This window comes from Canis aureus, chromosome 7 (assembly GCF_053574225.1).
Source record: "Canis aureus isolate CA01 chromosome 7, VMU_Caureus_v.1.0, whole genome shotgun sequence".
Taxonomy (NCBI): Eukaryota; Metazoa; Chordata; class Mammalia; order Carnivora; family Canidae; genus Canis; species Canis aureus.
This window is the reverse complement of record NC_135617.1, coordinates 28,154,827-28,181,139: the sequence shown is the minus strand read 5'-3', so window position 1 is coordinate 28,181,139 and position 26,313 is coordinate 28,154,827. Positions and strand designations below refer to the sequence as shown.

The following is a 26,313-nucleotide window of genomic DNA, read 5'->3' as shown; positions in this document are numbered from 1 at the left end:
TTTATTATTTAATTTTAGTATTATAAAACAAGAAAATTATGAATAGGATTTTGAAATTCAATACCTACATTCTGACACTGAACACAGTAATCAGTTTCTGTAGAATCTCCAGCCTTCTTAGGAGTAGCCAAGCAACCTTCAGTTTTGGAAGCTGGTTTACCCAGAGCTTCAGGCTTGATGACTTTTGTTCCAGATAAGATTTCTAAATATTGCAAACAATGGACAGAAGCACCACAAATGCAAACATAGTTGAATGTGTATTCAGCAATTACATAACAATAGTACTAATACAATGGGAACACTAAGATAGATGAGTATCTCCAAATAGGCTGAGGTGTAACAATGAAACACAGCTGTTTCACTGCACTCAGAACTGCTGCCCATAATCAACATTTTACCCAATTTGACAGAGAAGGATAACTGACCCAAGATTCATGTCAAATGATAAATGGAGCTAAAAAAAAAAAGTGAGAATGTGGATGGGATAATTTCAGGCCTTACTAATTTTAAATAAACTATTTATTTGGTTTTATTTATTTATTCATGAGACACACACACACACACACACACACACACACACACACACACAGAGGCAGAGACACAGGCAGAGGGAGAAGCAGGCTCCATGCAGGGAGCCTGATGTGGGACTCGATCCCGGGACTCCAGGATCACACCCCAGGCCGAAGATGGTGCTAAACTTCTGAGCCACCTGGGCTGCCCTAAACTATTCTTTTAAATATTCACAGCAGTAACAAATATGAATATCTAAATGATAAATCAAAGAGCAGCTGATTAACTTTATGAAGCACTTTAGTTCAGATTAAATGTGATTTCAAAGCTTTTTGAAAACCACTCAAAGATTGCCAGAATCATGCTGCTTTTAACTGCATTTTCAATTTTATACATTATCAGTTTTCCCTTCTATGAAATATAAGGTAGTAAGACTTTTACATAAATACTGTATATCAAGATATAGTATTAATGGAATAGTATAAATTGCATGGAAATTTTATAACAGCTAGTCTAAATTTGACTTAAAAATAAATTATAATACTGCTATAAAATCCTGGTAATATATATTAGAAAAAATGTGATTAATGTATATCCTGGTCAAATTTTCAGCTTTTAAGGTACCTTGTAACTCCCCAAACAGTAAGAATAATTCTGAGGCCAATAAATTATTCAGTTAACAATAAAAAAATGTTTATGAGAAATACCTGGAAGAGATCTTGAGGTCCATATTCAAATACTACAGGTACTGAGCTGAACAGTCAGTAAACATTTATTTATCTGCCTTAGAGGTAAACGAATAATTTGAATTTTAGATTTTTAAATATAATTTCTTCAAGATGCTAGCTTTTTGAGTGTAAAGTTTACTTTTTCATTTAAAGAAAAAATAACATGGTTATTAAAGATTTGGAAAATACAGAAAAATAAAAAAAAGAAACAAGTTACCAGTAGTATTTCACCCAAAGATTTTTTTTCTAACCTTTTCTCAGGCATGCAGAAGTTTTCCTTACAGAGTAGTAGTCATATTTAACTGGACTGTTCCATGTAGAAGGTTTTCTGGAGAAATTTCTTATATGAGAGTTTCTCATAAAGAAACTGAGTCACTATAAAAGCCAGCATTCATCCTTCCAAGTCACTGGAGATCCAATAATGTGGCCAATGAATGGGGTGTGATCTGCTAGCACTGTCTAGGAAGTGGCAGCTAAGAGTGGCAGGTGGTTCTTATTCAAGTTGTAGTCAGCTAGTGCTTTCACACCAGAATTCTCTTTTCTTGAATTATTAATTTTGATTTCTCTAAGTAGCCATTTTTGTAATGGTACACAGACATTATCTTTTTCCTTTATACATGACAGAAAATTGCCTAGATATAAAACTTAAACATGAAAACATCACAGAATGTGGACCTCATGAACCCTTCTTGAAATAAACAATGCATCAAGGAAATTTATTCAAATAAGAAACAAACCAAAATAATTCCAGAATGGAGAAGCTATGGCTAAGTGACTTATGAAAAACATTCCATCTCTTTAATAACCAGAACCAAGACCTAAATTCAAAAGCTGAGGGGAATTAAGGTTGAAGTAGAGAATAAATAAATTTGAACAAGTAAAAATGAAATCAATCAAAATGAATAAAAGGTATGTGAGTGGGGGAAGTATTGAAAATGCAGTTAAAAGCAGCATGATTTGGCAATCTTTGAGTGTTTTTCAAAATCTATTTTCTTAAAGGGATCTTTTGGAATATAATATTTCTTAGGATGAAGTTTATTTTTCTTTTTACAGATTTAAGAAAAACTAAATCTAATATTTTAAAAAACTTGTAGGAGAACCTGGATGGCTCATTTGGTTGAGCGTGGGCTTAAGACCCGAGTTGGGCTCCATGCTCAATGGGGAGTACACTTGGGAGTGTCTCCCTCTCTTACCCTCTGCCCCTCTCACACACTTGTCTGTGTGTGCATGTGCTCTCTCTCAAAAATAAATAAATAAATCTAAAAAAAAAAAGAACTTGTAAAGAGTGATCCTATTCTTACAAAATGTTTTGTCCATTTAGCCATATGTCTGCCTGTCTCCTTCCTTCCATCCACTCATCTATGCTTCCTTTTATCTGTATAAGAACAAGAATATACACATGAGAAGCACAAAATGATGCTCACTTGGTGTGACACCCAATGCTTCTTGCTAAGTGTTTGTTTTCTTTTTACTTTTCTGTATTTTTAAATTTAAATAATGAGCAACTATTCCTTCTGTGACAAGAAACTTATTAGTCTAAAAAAACATAACTTAATAGCCAAAGAAAATTAATTTAGAATAAAAAGGAAGACAAGCACACAGGAGGTGCTGATAATTGCCAATCTCCTCCTCCTCTGTATTAATAGAAACTTTCGTATGAATTTTACCCTGGGCAGCAATGTACCCAGTTGAAAGTCTCATTTCCCTGGACTCCAGGCAACTGAGGGTGACCACAAGATCAAAATTCAGGCTAATAAGATGAAAGCAAAAGTCTTATATGGGGTGTCCAGAAAATCACTACTTTCCCGATGAAGAATTTGATGATTTAACTAACACAGACCTTTTTACCTCTCCTGCCGATCTGGCCTGGAGGCTAAGTAGCCATCTTTTGATAATGAAGACAAAACTCACAGATGAAGGATTTTTTTGCAGCATGAAACAAGAAGGGATATGGTTCCTTGCACAATGGCACCAGCTCTGAACTGCCTATCCCTGCCTTCTTATTACATAAAAAAGAGAAACTCTGAGTAAGCCCCAGCAGCTGGCTTATTTTTCATCGTAACCAATGCTGATTACATGTGTGTTCTCTAGACTTTCTGTATACTAATCTCTCAGAGTCTAGTTGGAGAACCCAACCTGCGAAAAGTAACAACCATCCCAAAGGAATTAAAATTCTTCTTAATAAAACTAAAATTGCTCTGGGGGAATTTTATAATAAAAGGATTTTTAAATATCACACTTAATAGTCTAATGAAAAAAAGTAACTCAGTATAAACATGGACAGTCAAGTTTATCATTATACTTTAATGTCAATTTTTCTGTTTTTATTTTGGTAGTCACAAATATTATAAAATTTTGAAAATATGAAAAAAATACTCATAAAATATTGTTGCTTTCATCCACTGACCTCTAAATCATGCCCCTCATTTCTTTTCCACCAAATGTGATATTACTTCTGTCTTCATTCTTAGTAATTTCAATATACTCCTAGGTGATCCTTTCAACCCTTGGCTTTTGGATCCCTATACTTAAAACCCTTCCACCTCAGCTACTTAATTCCATTGGTATACTCTAGGCCTTTGTTTACCAGTAACACAATCACTCCTAATCTCAGTCTTAGGCATTTACTCTCTGTCAATCCTATCTTTCACTTTATGCTCTCTGGTACCTGAATTCCATCAATCCTTTAACATCAGTGGCACTCACAGATGATTGTTTCTACCTGTTTTACACTGTATTACACCCCTTGATGTCCTGTCTTCCTTCCTTACTCAACTTGAATTCCATATACACCATTAGCTCCCTTGCTCCTGTCTCAGTTCACCGCACTCATTTGGCAAAATGGTAAATCCAACTATACAACTACTCAACACCTCCAATCATGTAGCAAATGTTGATATGCACACACAAATACACTACCTAGTATCAATTTAAATGTATAATCACCAACTTTAAGAAGACTCCTCTGCAGGCAGTCTAGTTCTCCAGGATGTCGTCTTCTCTCCTCCAACACTCCTAACTCCACCCACAATGCCAGCTAATGATGTTTTATATCTTAGAGAAAATGGAAGCAATCAGAAGAAATCATCTACATTCTTTTACCATTTCTACCCAACCACCAACTATCTGTACCCATGTCTTCCCCCTTCCCATCTGCTTCTATAGATAAGCTATCCATGCCTCTATCTAGAGCCAACCCTTCCAGTTAACACTAGATTCCATTACACCTCCTCTACTCAAGGCCATTGCTCTAGCAGTTCTTCCCCTCTTACCATCACAAATCTACTGAATCTTTCCAAAAAGCATAAACATACTATTAGGCATACTATTATTTCTACCATTAACAACAACAAAACAACAAAAGGCAAAACAAAAAGCTTTTTCTTGACTTTACTTCCCATGTCAGCTACTACCACACTTTTTCCTGCCTTTTACACTCTTTCCTCCTGGTCAATAAAGTAAGTATCCCTCCTATCTCTCCTATTCTCATTTAGCCTGGCTTTTACAGCCGCATAAGTGTGGAAACTGTCCAGTTTACTGACCCAAAGGTCAATTCCTAGTTCCTATTTTCCTTTCTCTCTCAGCAGCAAATGATAGATAAATCAATCCTCCTTTCTTCACTTGGCTTTCAGGATCCCACACATTCAGGTTTCCTCTGACATTATTCTCTTTGCAGGTTACTCCTCTTCTTCCTGACCTCCTAAGGTTAGCATGCCCAGGGCTCAGGCCTTGGTTTGCTTTTCTTCTATTGCAATGTTTACTCTCTCGATAACCTTTGTTAGTCTTACGGCTTAAAAACCATCTATATTAGTTTTAACAATAACTCCTAAATCATATCTTGCAGTCCATACCTCCCTCTTGAACTCTAGAGTTTTCTATTTAATTGGCTCCTTGTCATCTTCACTTGCACATAGAACAGTCATTTCAAAAATAAGAGAAAACAAGAAAATTCAAAGACTTTGTAGGGAAAGGAATGAGAGGCCTACAGGTTAAGAACAAGAGGAAAGGATGCCTGAATTAATCCTATAGAATCATATTCCTGTCTCTCCAAAATAACCACCTCCTGCTCCTGTTCTCCTCTACTCTAATATAAATCAGCCTTGGCCTTCCTTTCCATCTTAGATGCACAGGTTGCAGCAACAAACACACACACACAAAGGCAGGAGAGTCTCTAATGCCTAAAGAATTTAAAATACAGTTAAATAGGTCCTGGACTTAATTTCAAGCTAGAAATGAATTTTCCAATGAAGACAATTCTTCTCATGACAAATATCACCATATAATAATGGTGAAATTGATCAGCTATTAAATTTAATCACAAAGGTAAAGATAAAATGCTTCTGGCTCTATTGCTCTCTCTCCCTGGAATTTAAAGGCAGCAGGAATGTTGGTCTGATCTGAACACTTCTATTTCTTTTAATAGCTGCATGGGCTTCTAAGTTGAAAATTACCATTCCTACTGTCAATATCAATGACTGCATTAGGAAATAACTAACAGAAGCACTGCAATATATAAAAATATGCATTATGTGACATATAAGACAGTCTGTCTCAGTCTATATCGAACCAATATCCAAATAATTTCTATATCAACCTTCATTTGCAGGTTGGTATTTGCATTCTGAATTTGTAGTTCTTCTCTGGTAAACATTGGATATTCCAAAGTCAACCAGATGAGCATGAGTTTGACTCTCCAATTCATTTCCCATACTTTATGAGTGTCATTCAGGAAAGCCTAAAGCTAATGACCAAAAACCTCCTGTCAACAGAATCTTCCAAAATGGAATGTCCTATCTTTTTTTTTTTTTTTTTTTGGAATGTCCTATCTTAAGATTAATTCTTTCCTATGAAAAGAAAAGTTCATACAAGGAGAGAAAGAAATACAGTAAGTAGAGAACAAGGAAAGTAAAGTAATATGCTAAATGCACAGAACTCTATTACGAAAAGAATATATAATTACCTTTTTTCCTAGCTTGATTAGAAGTAGGAATGGATCTCAAGTTTTTGCTTTTCATAATGTCCTTTGAGGTTTTCTTTTCAAGAGTAGAAAAAGTCTTGAATGGCGAACTGGGTTTGCCATAGCCTGAGCTCCTAACTGATGCATATAATCCACTCTGGGGTTTTCTTTTAAGTAAGGGAGGTGCACTTCTGGCCTTCTTGTATGGTACCTGTTTGCCAGGTATAGCCCCTTCTTCTCCAGAACTGAGTTGAGATCTAAAAGTCTGCACACAACAAGGAGCACCTTTTTAGGACTTAAATAAACTTCAATTCCAGTTGTAAATGAAAATTTAACAGATGGCAAAACCATAGTGATTTCTAAATAATAGTTTGCAGAAGGCAAATCACTATACATTAAAGTTCTCAAAGTCTAATTCATCGGAATTTTAGTATTTTGAAGCACATCCTCAAAGTCAGGAGTAAAACAAAGCAATAATAAAACAAGATAAGCTTGCCAGAAAGCAAGATGTATAATTACTAGAATTAAGATGGAGGATAGCAGGAAAGAACTATTTTGAAATGACATAAAATTGTATCTTTTTTCCTCCAGAATTCTCAAGATAAAAATTTATTAATATCCTGCCTTATTCCACAAATACTGGAGGCAGTTTATGGTAAACATGTAACTCAAAACCATAAAATCAAACTAGAATATTGAGATCAAAGAAACTGTAAATCAGAATAGATCAAAGAACAGAGGAAAAAGGAACAGCAAAATATAACACTCTCAAAGCTAATAGCATTTATATAAAATGTTAACTTACCTACTTTTGCAGAACATACTTTACTGGGAAGATTAAATAAAAAGCACTACAATGATGAGTAAACTTTATTTTCTTATGCTATTCAAATTCTGGACTATGCATATTAAAGACAAATGAAGAACGTAAAGAACGGCTTCCAAAAGAAAGCTAATGCTATAATGGTATTTTAAAATTTGAGGACTTACAGGATAGTGGAGTAAATAAACTGCTCACAGATATCCAGGATCTATGTGGAGGTTAATATGTAATCAATCCCACTACCTGTGAAGTACCTACTTCTCAACAGTATTTACGTAACTTCATTTATCAATATTTCAAATCAACTTAGATTATAAACACTTACTTTATTTATTTTGTCCTCCTGAGGCAATAATGAAGAACCACCAGATATTTTTTTCCTCAAAATATCAAGGTACATTTTATCTATATGTTCTTCTGTAGTATTTACTCCTGGATAGCTATTTTCTATATCTTTATTTGTTGTCTTTTTTAAAACCACATTCTCTTCATTTTTGCCAAAAAATTGGTTCCCATTTCGTGGCTCTTGAGATATAATATTTGGGTTCATCCTAAGGGGTAAAGGGCTAACAAATTCAATTTCTTTTCTATCAGTCAGTTTCTTATAGCTATAAAACAAAACAGAGAATGAACCCTAGGTGATCCTCAATATCAGTTTTATATATATATATACACACACACATACACATACATATATATCACATATATACATAACACGTGTACTTGCACACACAAAATATAAAAAATATTTATATTTAATATATAATATTTACATATATATTAAATACAATTAATATTTGTAACTATTCAAATTAGGTCATCAATGTAAAATAAATTATTTTCTGGTTAACAGAGTATACTCACAAAGTGTCATATAACTGTTTTAAATTTCAGATAATAAAATTTTAATGCAGAATATAAGGGATTACATGGATGACTCTCAGACTTACTTCAAAGGAAGATAAACAAAGCAGGACGGAGATTGTTTTTGTGTAAGAAAAAATAAAAAATGAATTTCTAATGAACTTTGTGTAATTAATCTTTTAAATATTATAACATCATAAAGTCAACATGCATTTGAGGCAGGAAAAACATTTTACACATTTTTAGAAGAAACTAAAGAAGCATAATTTATGTCAGTGAAAAACAGTATAAATATTAAAAAGCATAAATTTCATAACAGTATGGGAAAAATTTTAAGGTAAAATAGGAAAATCACCAGTATTCTGAAATAAAATCATTTGTTATTTCAAACAGTAAAATCCAATAAAATATTTGAAACTACTCAATTTTTTAAAATAGAGAAAATATCCCTTAAGGAAATGTTCTAAATGTGGTTAAATATCAGTACAGGGGCTCCAAAATATAAATATTGTTATTTTCAAACTATGTAATCATGGTCTGTTAGGTCATTTAATCTTAAAAGTAAGATAATGTCATTTATAAAACAAAGTTTAAGAGGCTACTATTTTCATATAAGATAGACTGGCTTCTCAGTAACTGTTAGAACTTTCTAAAGTAGTTAGAATCATTAGAAAATGTAACAGTTCTTTGCTTCTTCATAGTAGCAGGATCTGGCTAGAAGCTCATCAAAACTGATTCCTGGTCTTTCTGTGTACTAACTAAACTACATTTCCTCACCTCCCTGAATCTAGTTGGATACAATTACTAGGTTCTTGCCTTTAGAATGTGAATGCTATGATCACAAGAACCAAGAGTATGTGTCATTGGCTCAGTGGCTGGGTTTTGGGAGGCAAGGAAACTGATACTAGAAACTGGAGAAGTAGCTATGTTCTACAGTGACAAACCATTTGCTAAATGGTCATCTACAATAGTTTATAAGGCAGATCACATGGCTCTTGAGTATGGGGTACTAAGAAAAATGGCAGGAGAATTTCTACTAGCTAGCTACTATTGGCTACTTTTGACAAGGTATTATAAGAAAGACATGAGCTCAAGATAAAAATGTGCCAGTTTGTAAGAAGAAATCAAAGGGAACAGAGAGAGTCTAGAAACTTAGTGCCTCTTAAGATTCAGCATTGAAAAATGCTATGACAAAGAAGGATTTCATGAGACTTCTCAGCTGAAAAGAGTGACTCAGTCCTTTGACAAAGATCATATTAAAGGAGTCATCTTGGGATCCCTGGGTGGCGCAGCGGTTTGGTGCCTGCCTTTGGCCCAGGGCGCGATCCTGGAGACCCGGGATCGAATCCCACATCGGGCTCCCGGTGCATGGAGCCTGCTTCTCCCTCTGCCTGTGTCTCTGCCTCTCTCTCTCTCTCTCTCTGTGACTATCATAAATAAATAAAAATTAAAAAAAAAAATTATAAAGGAGTCATCTTCACACTTAAGGTTACTGTTCTCACTAATATCCAGACAGCTGCAACTGAATTGAGAGAGAGAGAGAGAGAGAGACAAAAAAAGCAGACTTAAAGCAGATTTAAAACCTGTCTACCATTGAGCCACCCAGGGGTCCTGGGATAGAATCCATATCAGGCTCACCGCAGGGAGTCTGCTTCTCCCTATGCCTAGGTCTCTGCCTCTCTCTCTGTGCCTCTCATGAATAAATAAATAAATAAAATCTTTTAAAAAACAAAACAAAACAAAAACCTCTGTCTAGGGGTGCCTGGGTGGCTCAGTTGGTTAAGATCTGCCTTCAGCTCAGGTCATGATCTCAGGGTCTTGGGATTGAGCCCTGCATCTCACTGCATCGCACAACATCATATCCCATCCTGCTCCCTGCTCAGCGGGGAGCCTGCTTCTCCCTCTCTCTCTGCCTCTCCCCCTGCTTATGCTGTCTCTCTCTCTCTCTAATGAATAAATAAATCTTTAAAAAAAAAAAAACCTCTGTCTAGCAGATTAATTTTAAGTGTAGTTACTGGCACATGTAACTGACTGGAACCAAACCAATCAAAAGCCTACTAAACTTTTTGAAGAAACTATAATGACAAAGAAACTGCAATCACATTTAAAAAACAAACAAATAAAAGCCAGTGACTTGTTTGGGAGCCTTAAAACAACCTGCAGGCAGGAAATAGATTAAGAAAGGAATGCTTTCTCCAAGATGGGAAAAAGAATGACTTTCATATCTCATATTTGAGCCTCCCTCAAAACTCACTTCATCTGTGGCCAAGAGTATAAATATTGTTATAAGAGGATTTCAAGGTTACATTACTGATTGCTATATTTTCTTCATATTTTTACCTCTGAATGGGAGTATTTGTTACAGTTTTACTATCATATACTGGGTGAAGGTGAAGAAGTATAGAACCTGTGTTTTTAATTCATTGACAGTGAAGAGCCATATTCAAACCTGGTGAAGACTGTGCTTCACCTGAAAATCCTGGCCTTTTAGGTGGATGTGGTCCTGAATGGGATTTTGGGCTATTTGCTTTGGGGAAGAGATAGCAAGTCTTTGTATGAAAAAGAGTAAAATGGATTATTTGTCTATTAGAAGGGTAGATTCTGGTAGAGACTAACTAGATGCTATCAAATTCATTTATTTACTTTTCTTTCTGAGCATACAAACAAATCCTATTTCCCAGTCCTCTTGGACCTTGTTAGCTAGATGTGTTAGTTCTTACTAAGAGAATATGAATTAAAGTGATGTAACACTTCTCTGTTGAGGCAGTTGAAAGGAATTATGCTAAATTACCTTTTTTCTTTCTTTATCAATTAGTTGGATGAGGCTATGATAACCTTAAAACCACATATTGATTACAAAGTAGCCTGGGTTCTTCAATGACTATGTGGAGAAGAGTCCCATCCCAGCTCCACTGACAAACATGGGATTATGATGAGAGCAAAAAATAAATTTTTCATGATGTTTAGCTATCAAAATTTTAATAATCCCAGTAAGTAGGATTATTTACTCTAGTTTACTAAAGAGTTTTCAGATATGTACACTAAAGTTTATACTATTGATATTTCTGTAATTATTGTTATGCTTTTAATAATGTAAGTACAATTGTTTTTAGACTTTAAACATATATGAAAAGAATCTCTATTTAGAATTCACATTAAGTAAAATGATTCCACCTATGCCAACAAAGACACAAGATATATAAACAAATCTCTTCATTAACACTACCATAGCCCCCAAGTAGCAATAAGTGAGAATAATCTGCTCTTTAAAACATACTAACTAGTGCTGCAGATCAGTGGAAGAGTACTAGACTTAGAATTCAAGTAAATGGGCTTTAGTGTAAGCTTCATTGCCTTGTTTTCTCTCAACTAGCACAAACGGAGAAACAGGATGAGAAATCCCTACAAGTGGATTTAGACAATGAGGATGTATGTAGTACAAGGAGGGGTTCAAACTTTGTTGAAATCACGAATGAATGAATACATGAATGGATGACAGGCTTCTCACAGAAATATTTCATGGAGATCAAAGATCTGACAATGTAAGTGGTTAAGCACATGGACTTGTAGTTTTCCTCAATATGATCTTGAGCAATTTCTTTCATTTCTTTTTTTTTGGCGGGGGGGAGGGAGGAGGAACCGAAGGGGAGAGAGAGAATCTCAAGCAGATTCCACACCCAGCATAGAGTCTGACAGGGGGCTCAATCTCACAACCGAGACCATAACCTGAGGCAAAATCAAGAGTTGGTCACTTAATTGACTGAGCCATGCAGGTGCTCCTATTTAACTTCCTTAAGCCTCAGTTTTCTTACCTATGAAATGAAGATGATATTACAATATACCTCATAGAGTTACTGTAAGATTAAATGAAATCTAATATGTAAAGAACTCTACACAGTACCTGGCCCACAGTAAGCATGTGATAAAAATGTTAGCTGTTAATCACCACCACCTCCACCGTTATCATCATATGATTCTTATGAAAGCTCCACCACTAAATTGGTTTATCTGTTTCATCACTTGAATAATGCAGATATAGATGCCTGACCTATTTGTTATGAGGATCATATGAGATGATGGATGTGACACTCTAAAGAATGTAACACAAATGTAAGGTTACTGTGACGTGCTACTCTGTGTGTTGGAGAATCACAGTGAGGTTCCACAAGCTTCCATTAAATGTACTGTGGCAGTGCATTTTCATGAAGCCTGCTCCTCTTGTGACCATAAAACTTACACTGTAAGACAATGGCTGGTCTGTAACTAAGTGCAAAACAAACTGGTTTATAAAGAAGCAAATCTATATGTGTACAGAATAAAATTCATGGTCCCTCTCACTGTTCAAATCAACTGCCCTGAGCTATTTAAAGGTGAAAGGAGGGACACCTAGGTGGTTCAGCAGTTGAGCATCTGCCTTTGGCTCAGGGCATGATCCTGGATTCCCCAGATCCAGTCCTGTATCAGGCTCCTTGCATGGAGCCTGCTTCTCCTCCCTCTGCCTGTCTCTCATGAATAAATAAATAAAATCTTTTTTTTAATTTATTTTTTATTTTTATTTATTCATGAGAGACAGGGAGAGAGAGAGAGAGGCAGAGACACAGGCAGAGGGAGAAGCAGGCTCTATGCAGGAAGCCTGATGTGGGACTTGATCCCAGGTTTCCAGGATCAGGCCCTGGGCTGAAGGCAGTGTTAAACCACTGAGCCACCCGGGCTGCCCAATAAATAAAATCTTGAAAAAAAAAAAAAAAAAAGCTGAAAGGATTTTAGCTTTCAGTAAAAAGCCTTCAGGCTACTTACAAAATGGCAGGCTTTTTTTTTTTTTTTTTAGTGGCATCTAAAATTTTTTTTTTTAATTTTAGCACTAGAAGGATTTTGATAAAGAACTAAATAAGAAGAGAGCAGTGACTCACAGACTCATATAAGCTACTCATTAATCATTCACTAGGAATGAGTATATAAAAGAAATAACTCTAAAAGTTTCCAGTAACAAAACAATAAACAAATAAATAATCTGCACAATCCATTCCAAAAAATTCTCATACCTGACAGGTTGCAAATCAAAACCACTGACACCAAAGGCATCTATTCTAATAGGTTTCATCAGCTCCTCTACCGTGGGCAGATCTAAGAGGAAAAAAAGTTAAAATAGCAACCCAAAAAATTATGTTAATTGCTTAGTGTTTCAGTCTCACTATGATTACATTTTTTCTGACAGAGTTAACAAAATGACATATACAATAAATCCAGTTTCCCTCTATAAACTTACTTGTATCAAGAAAATCTCTTTTGATTTACATTTTAAATATGTATATATATTTGATGTGCCTAACTATATCAATATTAAATATATGTGTATGGGTGTGCCAATACATGTACAAATGTTTGTTAAATATATATTTAGTTGATCCCAAAATAACGTTCTTTATTGAAAGAATAACTTTAGAATATGCATGAGGAAAAGCATAAAAAATGTGAAAATGTTTAAGTGATTTCCTAATTTGATCGAGGCACACTAAAGGAGGAATTGACATTTTAACCATGTTCAGCTCTAACTTTATAGCTAAACCACTATTCCCAAATTCCATTTTAACAAACCCTTTAAATTCAGAGACTGAGAAACAATCATTAAAGCCAACTACATTTAAATTATACTAGAAACTGTTCAGAGAAGGTCTCAAATGAACTTTTACCAGATTCCGTAGTAGAGGCGTTTTTAGAGGACATTTCACTTTCCTGAGGATAATCTTTCACTGAGTTCTTGGTATTTTCCACTGCATTACTCTCAGTTCTTTGTTCGTCCACCTCTCCTAAAGAATGGGCTATATGACAATATGCCTGATGTAGAGCTTCAATATCACTATTGCTTTGTCCATAAGAAACACCTGTTGAAATAAATGTAATTTCCAGTATAATCACATGAATACATGAGATACAAAACACAAATATCATTCTTTAATGTGTTTGGAATGGTGAACAAGGCTGGAAGAACAACAGCAACATTACAAAGACAGAGTCAAATACAAACCTTGGTAATATGTACCTCAGCTATTACCCATATGATTGTGACACCCAAATCTATGTCTTTTGTCCTTACTTGTTTTCTGAATATTAAATTTTCTAACAGACATTTACACTATTCTATAATAAGTAAATCAAATTTAACATATCCCCAACTGAATTAATTATATTCCCCAACAAAACTTGTTCTACTACCAGTATCGTAGCTAATGGCATCACTATTCATCTAGTCATCCAAAACAGAAAACCTGATTTCATTGTTCACTCTACCTTCCCTATTAACCTCCTCCTCCTCCCACCAACTAATAAATATGTTCTGGAAAAAAGAATTTGAAGATTCTAATGACAAAAATGATCTAAGATTTTGTAAGTATTTTTCTTACTCATTTTGTACTTTTCATTCCTAACACTGGAATTTTCAAGATTAGAGAAAAAAATAAAAGAGTCATAGAACAGTGGGGAAAAAAGAAGAGAAATAAGGTAAGTAGTCTCCTTTTCTGTTACTATTCATGATCAATTAATTAATGCTTAAAAATAAAACAGCCAATATAGCCTTAACTGGAAAGGGCTGACTTCTCTGCCTTTTATGCTAAAAAAAGAGGATTCTATGTGGTTATTTAATATATTATTACAAGTCAAAAGCTCCCTAATTTTTCTATTTTAGGGAGTTGAGAAGTGTCAAATCCTACATTGCAGAGGCAGGGATCTAGTTGTGAAGCAGTACTGCCATCCTGTAAATGCTCCACACAGGTGGCCATAGCACAAAATGGTACCTGCCCAGGAGACAAATGAAAATAAGCAGAAGGCTGGATCTGGCCCCCATTTTTTACAGTTACCAACCTTTCTAATACAATAAAGTGCAAAGAATTTCAAAAGTGATACCTTTTTAAAAAGATGATCTTTGACAATGTATCACTTAAACTGAGGTTGCTTAATACTTAAACATTATGAAAAAGAAAACAAAACAACCATCTGATGTTTCAGTTCTCAAATCAAGTTCAGATGCTCATTTGAAGATTTTCTAGTGTATTTTTGAAATAGTAAGTAAACTCAATACCGCACAGTCCATAAGTATTTATACTGTATGCCCTCAAATTTTTTATTATAATTTCTACCATCAACAGAGGGTTGGTATAACTAATAGTGATAAGAACCATATAGTACTACTGCATATTGAATCTTTAACAATAAACAAGGCGTTATACATTATCTGAGTTGACCAACACAAGACCTCATTTTAAAGATGAGGAAACAGGCTTAGAGGTATTAATTGTCCAGTGTCACACAGCTGATAATTGGCAAGGCTGGGAATATGAGTCTAAGGCAATGTGACAAAATGATCATACTTACTATCTTCCAGTAATAACAATCAAATTATCTGAGTCAAAAGCATTTAAGAAATAAGACCAGAAAATTACAGCTTTCTATAATTGCTTAAATTATCTTAAGAGTTTTTTCATTTAGCAATACCTTCTTTTTCTTATAAACTACAGTGGTAGTTTTCATATTGCATTTTACAAAATCACAGTTTCTCAGAAAATCATGGGTTCTACCAATGTTTGATTGAAATTTCATTTTAAATTGTGCTTTAAAATGTAAAAACAGAAATTAATCTGCACATTCAACTGTGCCATCTATATAACCATATTATTTTGAAAACCATCAGCATGGTAACTTTTGCCTCCTGCTTAATTTTCATGCACGTCTTATAAATGAATTTCCTATATTGCATCACTGATTAGAAAAGCTGTAACTCTATATTGGTCTTTTACAAGATTTTGTGTCAGCTTACTAAAAACTGTACATGTGGGTTGACTATCATAGCACATACGTGATATGGACTCAAATAGCAGTAAGACTGAAGAACATGTGTTCAGCACATGCTTTCATTATGGCGAATATTAAACTGGGTAATAACTAAATGAGTAACAGGACTTGATGGGAAAATTCTGTTGAAATTTTTTTTACTTTCATAATTACATTTTTAAATGGAAGTAGATGAAACAAGATAGTGGTGACTTTTGGAACAGCAGTGACTAGAAATAAGATCTTGCGTGGACTTTGTGGTTTTGGTCATGCTTTGCTTTTTGATCTGGTTGTTGGTTACATGGGTGTGTTCAATATATGAAAATTCATCAGGTTGCACTATTATTATACACAAACTTTTCTGTGGGTATATTATGCTTCAATAAAAAAAGTAAGAAGAAATAAAAAATAAAAATAAAATGCAAGCAGATGTTTAGAGCTGGCTAGTGATTTATCATTTCTATTGCTCTTCTGTTTCAAGTCTGGATTAGTTAATTGACTATACTGGTCAATTGAGACCTGCAAAGCTAGTTGATTAAAAAGTTCTCATTAGCAACTATTTATGCAATAAACCAAGAATATTTTAATGTTATACAACAAAATAAGATATACAAACATAACAGAAATCTGATGGTGATGTAAGAATATAACAAATGCCTAAAACTTCTGATTTTAAAAATTTCAAAAGACCATGCTTGTTCTCATCAACTTTGTAAGTAAATATAACAAATATAAACATTTATATTTATACTGATAAAATAACATACTTCTCTACACAGAGAGTACCATACTGAATTTCATTTGGAAGTAAGCATTCCACTGCCTTAATAATTTGAAAAGGCACTGTCTTGAAGATCTTTATAACCTTTAGAAAAGTCTAGATGGTCCAAGGCATTTTGGAATTTTGGAATGTGCTTTAGCTTTCTCTCACACAGAAGGAACAATGGAAAAGCAAAGTAAGACTGAAATCTCATTTCTCCTACATGTTCCAAATTTAACAGAACATGCTCTGGATGAACACAGAAAATTAATTCATATTCACCTATAGTGTTGTACTTTGTATAACAGCATTCATTAATTTATTAATAACTTTTTATTAAAAATACACTTTATTTGGCCTAACATTGCCACCATTGGCAAATTTAGATTATTTAAGTTGTTAATAATGGTAAAAAAAAAAAAAAAAGTGGGATTTAAAATTTGATTGTTGAGGTACCAACAATTGGCTCAGTTGGTTAAACATCTGACTCTTGATTTCAGCTCAGGTCATGATCTCAGGGTCATGAGATTGAGCCCTGCATTGAGCTCTGTGCTGGTTACAGAGCCTGCTTAAGATTCTCTCTCTCCCTCTCCCTCTACACCCTCCCTTAATTTTTTTATTGTTGATATAGTTATTATATATTATATATTTATTTCTCTGGAAATAAAGTCAACTAGTCTTAAACTTACATATTTAGAGAATAGTTTTTCACTTTTACCTGTTCCTGTCATTTCATTATCTGCCATTTCTGGTAGGGCTTCCGGCTTAGTTGCTCTATCCTGTTCATCAAGCTTGACCTCTCCAACAGAGTCTAAAGAATCAAGCAGCACCACTTAAAAAAAAAAAAATTAGAGGAATATAGAAAAGTTTGTATGGTTCCTTCAATTTAATATTTTAATCATGTACAAGCTACATAAAAACAAAGATAAATATTCACATATAAAGAGTATATAATCATGTATCTGTAATAAGCATGATTGTATTAACATGCATAACTACACTTACATACATGTGGAATGCAAAGGGTCTGTGAAAAAATAACAAAAAAGAAATATTCTCCCCCTCCAATTTACTGAGGTATAGTTGACAACTGAAAGTTATATACGTAAGATGTACAATTTCATGTTTTCATATATGTACATACTGTGAAATACTGACCACAACCAAACTAATTAAGATATCCATTACCTTACCTTTCGGTTAGGTATCTTTTATATATGCATGTGGTGAGAATATTTAAGATTTCCCCCTTTATCAAATTTCAAGTATACAATATTGTTATCTATAACCATATTGTTGTATATTAGATCTCCAGAACTTATCTTGTATAACTGAAACTCTGTACTCCTTAACTAACATCTTCCCAAATCCTCCTCCCCTAGTTCCTGTTAACCATCATTCTACTCTCTTGTTTCTACAAGTTTAACATTTTTAAGATTCCACATGTGAGATCATGCATGTGTGAATATGACTAACGCTATCTTGGACATAACTGCCATGACAACTATTTTGTGACTTGAAACCTTCTTGAGCACAGCTGCCATCCAACATTCTCTGCTTTTCCTTAACCACATCTGTTAAGTACACCCTCGAGCATAGCATCTGTAACCTGCCCTGGAGCTAGGACTATGATCTACACCTATTCTTAAACATTCTCCTCTTCATTGGTCCCTCAGCATGTACTACCAGCCTCTAGAGCTCTACAGGCAGGTCCTAAGGAGGTGGGGTTGTAGAGATCTATTCATCTTGCGGTGCACAGAAAATGCTTCCGCCTCTAAGTTCCCTTAATAAACCATTTCTTGTCAAGCTGGACTTGTTAGCCTTTTCCTGCGGACTTAGGACTCCTTTGGCCTTTGAAATTTGATTTGCATATGCCTTTCTGCATCTGGCTTATTTCACTTAGCATGATGTCCTCCACAGTGTCCTCCTACAAGTACATTTTCTTTATCATTCATCTGTTGATGGCATTTATGTTGTATTCATATTTTGGCTATTGTAAATAATACTGCAGTGAATGTGGGAGTACAGATATCTCTTCAAAAAAATATATCCAGAAGTGGAATTACTAAATCATAAGGCAGTTCCATATTAAATTCTTTTCAGGAATTTCCATATGGTTTTCCATAGTGGCTGCACCCATTTACATTCCATCTACAGTGTAGAAAAAGTTTCCTTCTCTCCTCATCAACATGATATTTTGATAGCCAATCTGACAGGTAGGAAGGGGATATCTCATTTGACTTGCATTTTTCTGATTACTGAAGTTAAGCATCTTTACCTGTGTTTGTTGGTCATTAGTGTGCCTTCTTTTGAAAAATGTCGAGGTCTTATGATCACTTTTAATTGAGTTATCCAGTTTTTTTGCTATTGAGTTGCATGAATTCCTTATATATTTTAGATATTAACTTATCAGAAATATGGCTTACAAATATTTTCTCCCATTTTATAGGTTGCCTTTTCACCCTGCTTTTTCCTTTGCTAGACAGCATTTTAGTTTGATGCAATCCCATTTGTCTAATTTTGCTTTTTTTGCCTGTGTTTTGGGGTCACATCTAAAAAATTATTCCCTAGTGCAATGCGAAGTTTTTTCCCCTATTTTTCCTTCTAGTTATTTTACAGTTTCAGGTTTTATTATTTAAGCCTTTGATCCATCTTGAGTTGACTTTCATATGTGAGGTGAGATAGGGTCTAATTTCATTCCTCTGCATGTGAATATCTAGTTTTTAAAGATTTTATTTTTTTTTAATTTTTATTTATTTATGATAGTCACAGAGAGAGAGAGAGAGAGAGGCAGAGACACAGGCAGAGGGAGAAGCAGGCTCCATGCACCAGGAGCCCGACGTGGGATTCGATCCCGGGTCTCCAGGATCGCGCCCTGGGCCAAAGGCAGGCGCCAAACCGCTGCGCCACCCAGGGATCCCATATCTAGTTTTTAAATATCATATACAGGCATAACTCAGAGATACTGCAAAGTTCAATTCCAGACCACTGCAATAAAGCAAAAATTGTGATAAAGCCAGATTAATTTGTTTGGTTTCTCAGTGCATATAAAAGTTATATTTACACTATACTGTACTCTATTAAGTGTGCAATAGCATTACATCTATAATTATGTACATACCTCAGTTTAAAAATACTTTATCGCTAAAAAATACCAACCATCACCTGAACTTTCAGCAAGTTGTAATCTCTTTGCTAGTGGAGTCTTGCCTCAATGTTGATATCTGCTAATTGATTAAGGTGGTGGCTGCTGAAGGTGGGGGTGGCTGTATGAGTTTCTTAAAGTAAGACAATGAAGTTTGCTACATCAACTGACTCTTCCTTTCACAAATGATTTATTTCTATGCAGCATACAATTCTGATAGCATTTTACCCACAGAACTTTCTCAAAATTGGAACTGAATCTCTCAAACCCTGTCACTTGCTTTATCAACTAAGCTTATGTAATATCCTAGATTCTCTGTTGTCATTTCAACAATCTTCATGGTGTCTTCACCAGGAGGAGATACCATCTCAAAAAACCACTTTCTGTGGTTATCCATAAGAAGCAGCTCCTCATCCTTTTAAGTGTGACCATAAGGTGGCAGCTATTCAGTCCTATCTTCAGGCTCCCCTTCTAGTTCTCTTGCTATTTCTACCACATCTGCACTTAATTCCTCCACCAAAATCCTGAACCTCTCCAAGTCATCCATGAGGGTTGGAATCAACTCCTTCTAAACTCTGTTGATATTTTAACCTCTTCCTGTAATCACGAGTGTTCTTAATGACATCCAAAATGGTGAATCCTTTACAGACGGTTTCAATTTGCTTTACCCAGATCCATCAGAATCACCATCTAGCACAATTATAGCCATATAAAATGTATTTCTTAAATAGTAAGACTTGAAAGTCAAAATTACTCTGATCCGTGGCCTGCAGAATGATACTGTGTTACAAAACATAGGCAAGAAAACCACATGAATCTCAACATACATTTCTATCAGAACTCTTGGGTGATCAGGTGTATTATGGCCTATCTCAGTTTTCAACATGCCTTTCTCACTAAGTTGAATTATTTCCAGCTTCTGATATAAAGTGAAAGACAGGTGACTCTTCCTATTACTCAAACACTTAGAGCCACTATTAGGTTCTTAACTGGCCTAATATCAATACTGTTGTACCTTGAGTAATAGGGAGGCCTGAGGAGAGGGAGAAAGATGGGGTAACAGCTTGTCAGTGGAGCAGTCAGAACACAACATTTATCAATTAAGTTTGCCATCTTACATGGGCACGGTGCCCCAAAACAGTTACAAGAGTAAAATCAAAGATCACTAATTACAGATCACTATAACAAATATAATAATGAAAAAGTTTGAAAAATCACAGAATTACCAAATATAACACAGATACATGAAGTGAGCGGTGCTGTTGGAAAAATGCACTGATAGGCCTGATCAATGCAAGACTGCCACAAACTTTAAATTTGTAAAAAACCCAGTATCTGTGAAACACAATAAAGCAAAGCACAATAAAACAAGGTATGCCTATATTAAGGAGACTATACTTTCTTCATTGTATATTTTTGGCTCCCTTGTTGAAGATCAGTTGACCATAGATGTGTAAATTTATTTCTAGGCTATTCTATAGTTTCAATGGTTTTATATGTCTGTTTTTATGCGAATACCATACTGTTCTGATTACTATAGCTTTGTAATATATTTTCAAATCAGGAGAGTGATGCCTCCAGTATTGCTCTTTCTCAAGTTTGTTTTGGCTAATGGAGTCTTTGGTAATTCCCCATAAATTTTAAAATGGAATGCCATTGGGACTTTGATGGGGATTATCTTGTAGACTTGTAGACCACTTTAGGTAGTACAGACATTTTAACAGTATTAATTCTACCAATCCATAAGCACAGGATGTCTTTCCATTTATCTGTGTTTTCTTCAATAGTTTTCTAATTTTCACTGTAAAAGTCTTTCAACCTGTAAATTACACTTTCTACTACCAATTATCTTTGTCTTTTCTTTTTTAGCTTCACTGAGGTATAACTAACAAATAAAATTTTAATATATTTAACGTGGACATGATGATTTACATATACATTGTGAAGCGATTCCTACAACTGAGTAAATTAATGCATGTATCACCTCACTTTTTTTTTTGATGAAAACACAAGTTCTGTCTCAGTAAGTTTCAATTATATAATAGTCACAACTGTATTCATCATGTTATATAAATTCTCAGACTTTATAACTGAAAGTCTATACCTTTTTACCAACCTCTTCTGATTTTCCCCACCCTTCAGCTTCTGGCAACCATCATTCTATTCTGTTTCTGAGTTCAACTTTTGTTTTTAGATTTTACCTATAAGTGATACTATGCAATATTCATCTTTGTCTTGCTATTTCACTTAGCCAAGTTCATGTATATTGTTGAAAGTATTTCCTTTATTAAAGAGTAATATTCCTCATTATATATGAATATTCCATTAGTATATGTCACATTTTCATTCATCCATTGACAGACATTAGGTTGTTTCCATACCTAGGCTATTATAATGCTGCAATGAAAATGGAAATACAGATATCTGAGATAATGACTGTTTTCTATATATTTCTAATATTATATATGTATATATATATATATATATATATCTCTAAAGGTGGCACTGTTGGATCATGTAATAGTTCTATTTTTAATTTCTTGAGGAGTCTTCATACTGTTTCCCATTGTGGTTATACCAGTCTATAATGCCACCAATAGCAGACAAGAGTTCCCTTTACATCCTCACCAGCATTTATCTCTTATCATTTTGATAACAGCTGCCTAGCAGGTGTGAGGTGATATTTCACAGTGGTTTTTTGTTTTGTTTTTGTTTTTTTTTTTTTAAAGATTTCATTTATTTATTCATGAGAGACACACAGAGAGACACACAGGCAGAGACACAGGAAGAGGGAGAAGCAGGCTCCACGCAGGGAGCCTGATGCGGGACTTGATCCCGGGACCCCAGGATCAGGCCCTGGGCTGAAGGCAGGTGCTAAACCGCTGAGCCACTCAGGGATCCCCTCACAGTGGTGTTTAATGTCACTTTCCTGATGATTAGTAAAGTTAAGCATCTTTTTATGTGCCTACTGGTCATTCTTGGCTATTAAGTTGTAGGAGTTCCTTCTATGTTTTGGATATTAATCAAGTGTCGGATATGTAGTTTGCAAATAATTTCTTTTATTCCACAGAATGCTTCTTAATTTTGCACAGCCCATGCTGTGCAGAAGCTTTTTAGTTTGATGCATTCCCACTTGTTTATTTTTGTTTTTGTTGTCTTGGCTTTTGGTGTGAAATCTAAAAAACTGTCACCAAAGACCAGTATAAAAGAGCTTACCCCATGTTTTCTTCTATGGGTTTAATAGTTTTAGGTCTCATATACAAGTAATTAATCCATTTTGAGTTATTTTGTGTTTGGGGCCAGATAGGGGTCCAGTTCCATCTTTTGCATATGGCTATCCAGTTTTTCAAATACGATTTATTGAAAAAACTATTCCTTTCCTCACTGTGAGCTCTCTGTGCCACTATCAATAACTAATTGGCCATATATGCAGAGGTTTATTTCTGGATTCTCCACTGATCTTTTTTAAATGCCAATACCATGCTATTTTGGTTACTGTTCCACCGATCTATGTAGGTTTTTTTTAATGCTAATACCATACTATTTTGATTACTATAGCTTTGTAATATATTTGAAATCAGGATGTGTGATGCCTCCAGCTTTGTTCTTTTTTTCTCAAGATTGCTTTGGCTATTTAGGGTCTTTTGTGGTTCCATCTGAATTTTACAATTGCTTTTTCTACATCTGTGAAAAATGCCTTTTGAATTTGATATGGATTGCACTGGTAGATCACTTTAGGTAGTACAGACATTTTAACATTAATTCTTCCAATCAATCAGCACAAAGGATCTTTTTTCCTGATTTATGTGTTCTTCAATTTCTTTCATCAATATTTTATAGTGTTAAGTGTACATCTCTTTCACTTCCTTAATTTATTCCTAAATATTTTATTCTTTTTCATGCTACTGGAAGTGGGATTGCTTTCTTATGGTTTTCTTTTCTTGAGGTGTCTTTCCAGTTTTGGTATCAAGGGTAATGCTGGCCTCACAGAATGAATTTGGAAGAATTCCCTCTTCTATTTTTTGGAAGATTTTAAGGACTGGTATGAATTCATCTTTGAATGTCTAATAGAATTTACCATAATGCCATCTGGTCCTAGTCTTTTAAAAAGGAAATATTTTTACATATGACAGGAAGGATTCAAGACATGCATAAGATACATATTGCTGAGAAAATCTGTGGACTTTAATTCATTCGAGATATTTAAAAACAAAGGGAGATAGAAACTTTTTCAGAATTATTTAGATAAAATTCTAAACAGATCATTTTTTTGCCATCTAAAATATATGAATACATGTAATATTTACCATTAGCCAGCATGCCAGTTTTCTCTTCCTAAATTAAAAAGAAGAAGATAATCATATGATTTGAAACCAAAATTATATAAAATACCCACAATGCAAACAGTAGCAAAATTTGAAAACCAGTGTTTTACTCCATTATGAAAAAGTCAAGAAATGTGTTTTCTAAGTTTCTTTCATCACTCTCATTCACTAATAATTCTATATGACTGGAGAACATAGCTATGAGAGAACTTTCAGAAGTCTCTTTAGAATAACAATTACCAATCCATTTAGGCCTTTAAAGTATCTAGATGCCATCTGCTCATCCACCTTGCTCAGAAATTCTATTTTTTGAACTCTAAGATAACATGGATACTTTATATAAGATTCTTGCTATTATAACATCAATCATTTTTCTTTTATTGTTCAAAATTAATGATCAAATATAACTTGTAGTCTGTTTGAGCTACATTTTTGAAAGACAAAAATTTCAAAGAGGCAGTCCACCAAATCAGCAAGATAGTTGAAATTTGTCAAAATTATAAGTTCCCTAAAAACAATGATCAATTCTCTTAGAGTAAGTTTTATATAGTGTCACCCATATTCTCCACTCAGATAGGCAATGTGTATGTTTACACTGACACATTTTTATGCAGGCTGTATTTTCTTAATATATCAAACCTCTGTGCCTTCTACTGATGTGTTTTTCATAAAACATCTAAACTGTCATATTCTAAGTATAAAGCCCATTAAGTTACTAAGGATAACCAGCAGATCACATTAATCTTCATGTATTTCTAAAAGTTTTATTCTCCCCTCCAAATGGAGTGATGTAGAGACACCCAGTGACAAAGCACCAGGTATATTTACAAATAAGTATTTATTAATACCTGGTATTTCTTGCTTCTATTTAACTATTCTATTTAACTTTGCTTCTATGAAACCTATGGTTTCATACATGTTTAAAACATCTAGTCTGAACATGCAGTCCTGAAAGAGACCTCACTTGTACAAATCAACACCAAAATAACTAATAGTAATTATCCTACTAGTTAGTTATTATTAGGTAGCTTCAAGGATAAGCTCTACAAGGCATGCAATACGCAGTAATACCCTTAACCAGTCTTAGTAAGAACTGAGAAAAAAAAAGAATTAGAGTATAACAACTGAATATGAATGGAATAATTTAATTCATGATCTTAGCCAAGTTAAGTTTCATATGGTAATGTCACTGTTAGCATAAATACTGAGAAGGGGTATTTATTGTACTTCACAAGGACAAGATCTACCAAAAAAAGTGTAGCTTCATATACCTGTTTAAAAATTAGATTTGAATTTCAATTAAAATTTCAATTTCTAAAACTTAAGGAAGTTACTTGCCAAAAAGATTCTTGAGAAAATCAATGGCCGTATTTCATTATGATTCACATTAAACTGGCATCATGAATTAAAAAAATGTGAGCGTTAAGAGATGAATAACCTTACAACGATGAGCAAGACAATGAAGAACTCTGTATTTTGAACTCTTCCTATAGTGAAAGTCAGCTAAAATGGTGACAGAAGTTTCAAAACTGTCAAGTATATAACTGATGTATACCTGTTTGGGTACATGTTGTTTTTCAGATTGGGGATTTTCTTTGGAATGAGTCTCTTCTTGAGTAGTTAAAGGTGCATCAATATCCTCCTCACCTTCGAAATCATCACTGTAATTTTCTGAAGAAAATAATTTTTTAAAAATACAAGGATCACACTAACAAAAAGATCATATCCTGGGAAAAGACTGTTAATTTCCAAAGGAAGGAGTCTGCATACGAATAATTTATTGAAATATTAACATAAAGATAGCTTTAGAGGACATACTTTATTTTGTGAAGATTTTTTTTTTTTTAAGATTTTATTTATTTATTCATGAGAGACACAGAGAGAGAGAGGTAGAGACATAGGCACAGGGAGAGGCAGGCTCCATACAGAGAGCCCAATGTGGGACTCGATCCCGGCATCCCGGGATCACGCCCTGAGCCAAAGGCAGACACCCAACCACTGAGCCACCCAGGCGTCCCTCTTTTTTTTTGGCAAAAATTTAATGAAAACTCAATTTGTAAGACTTAGGTTTATTTCACTGTCTTATATTTTCAAATAGTTATAAGAGCTTTATATTTTTAATCTTTTATGTTTCTTAACTAAAACTTTCTAGAGCTGTCCAAACATTGTATTTTTAAAACAAAGTTTAATGCTTATTTTTAAAAGAATCTCAGGGATGCCTGGGTGGCGCAGCGGTTTGGTGCCTGCCTTTGGCCCAGGGCGCGATCCTGGAGACCCGGGATCGAATCCCACATCGGGCTCCCGGTGCATGGAGCCTGCTTCTCCCTCTGCCTGTGTCTCTGCCTCTCTCTTTCTCTCTCTGTGACTATCATAAATA

At 34.5% G+C, this 26,313-nt stretch overlaps 1 protein-coding gene across 7 annotated transcripts in view; it reads right to left on the bottom strand.

Moving 5' to 3' along the window:
- The window catches only part of CEP162 (centrosomal protein 162), a 90,014-nt gene that overhangs the window by 40,194 nt on the left and 23,507 nt on the right, over positions 1–26,313 (bottom strand). For 5 of the 7 annotated variants that reach the window (XM_077903181.1, XM_077903188.1, XM_077903185.1 and 2 more), the window contains 8 exons: positions 25,492–25,607; positions 23,919–23,946; positions 17,185–17,298; positions 13,573–13,764; positions 12,925–13,006; positions 7,344–7,626; positions 6,199–6,460; positions 69–202 (listed from right to left, as the gene is read on the bottom strand). In XM_077903181.1, the coding sequence (XP_077759307.1) occupies positions 69–202; positions 6,199–6,460; positions 7,344–7,626; positions 12,925–13,006; positions 13,573–13,764; positions 17,185–17,298; positions 23,919–23,946; positions 25,492–25,607 (1,211 nt within the window). The remainder of the gene's footprint in view (positions 1–68; positions 203–6,198; positions 6,461–7,343; positions 7,627–12,924; positions 13,007–13,572; positions 13,765–17,184; positions 17,299–23,918; positions 23,947–25,491; positions 25,608–26,313) is intronic. The other 2 variants (XM_077903183.1, XM_077903184.1) reach the window with 2 other exon arrangements.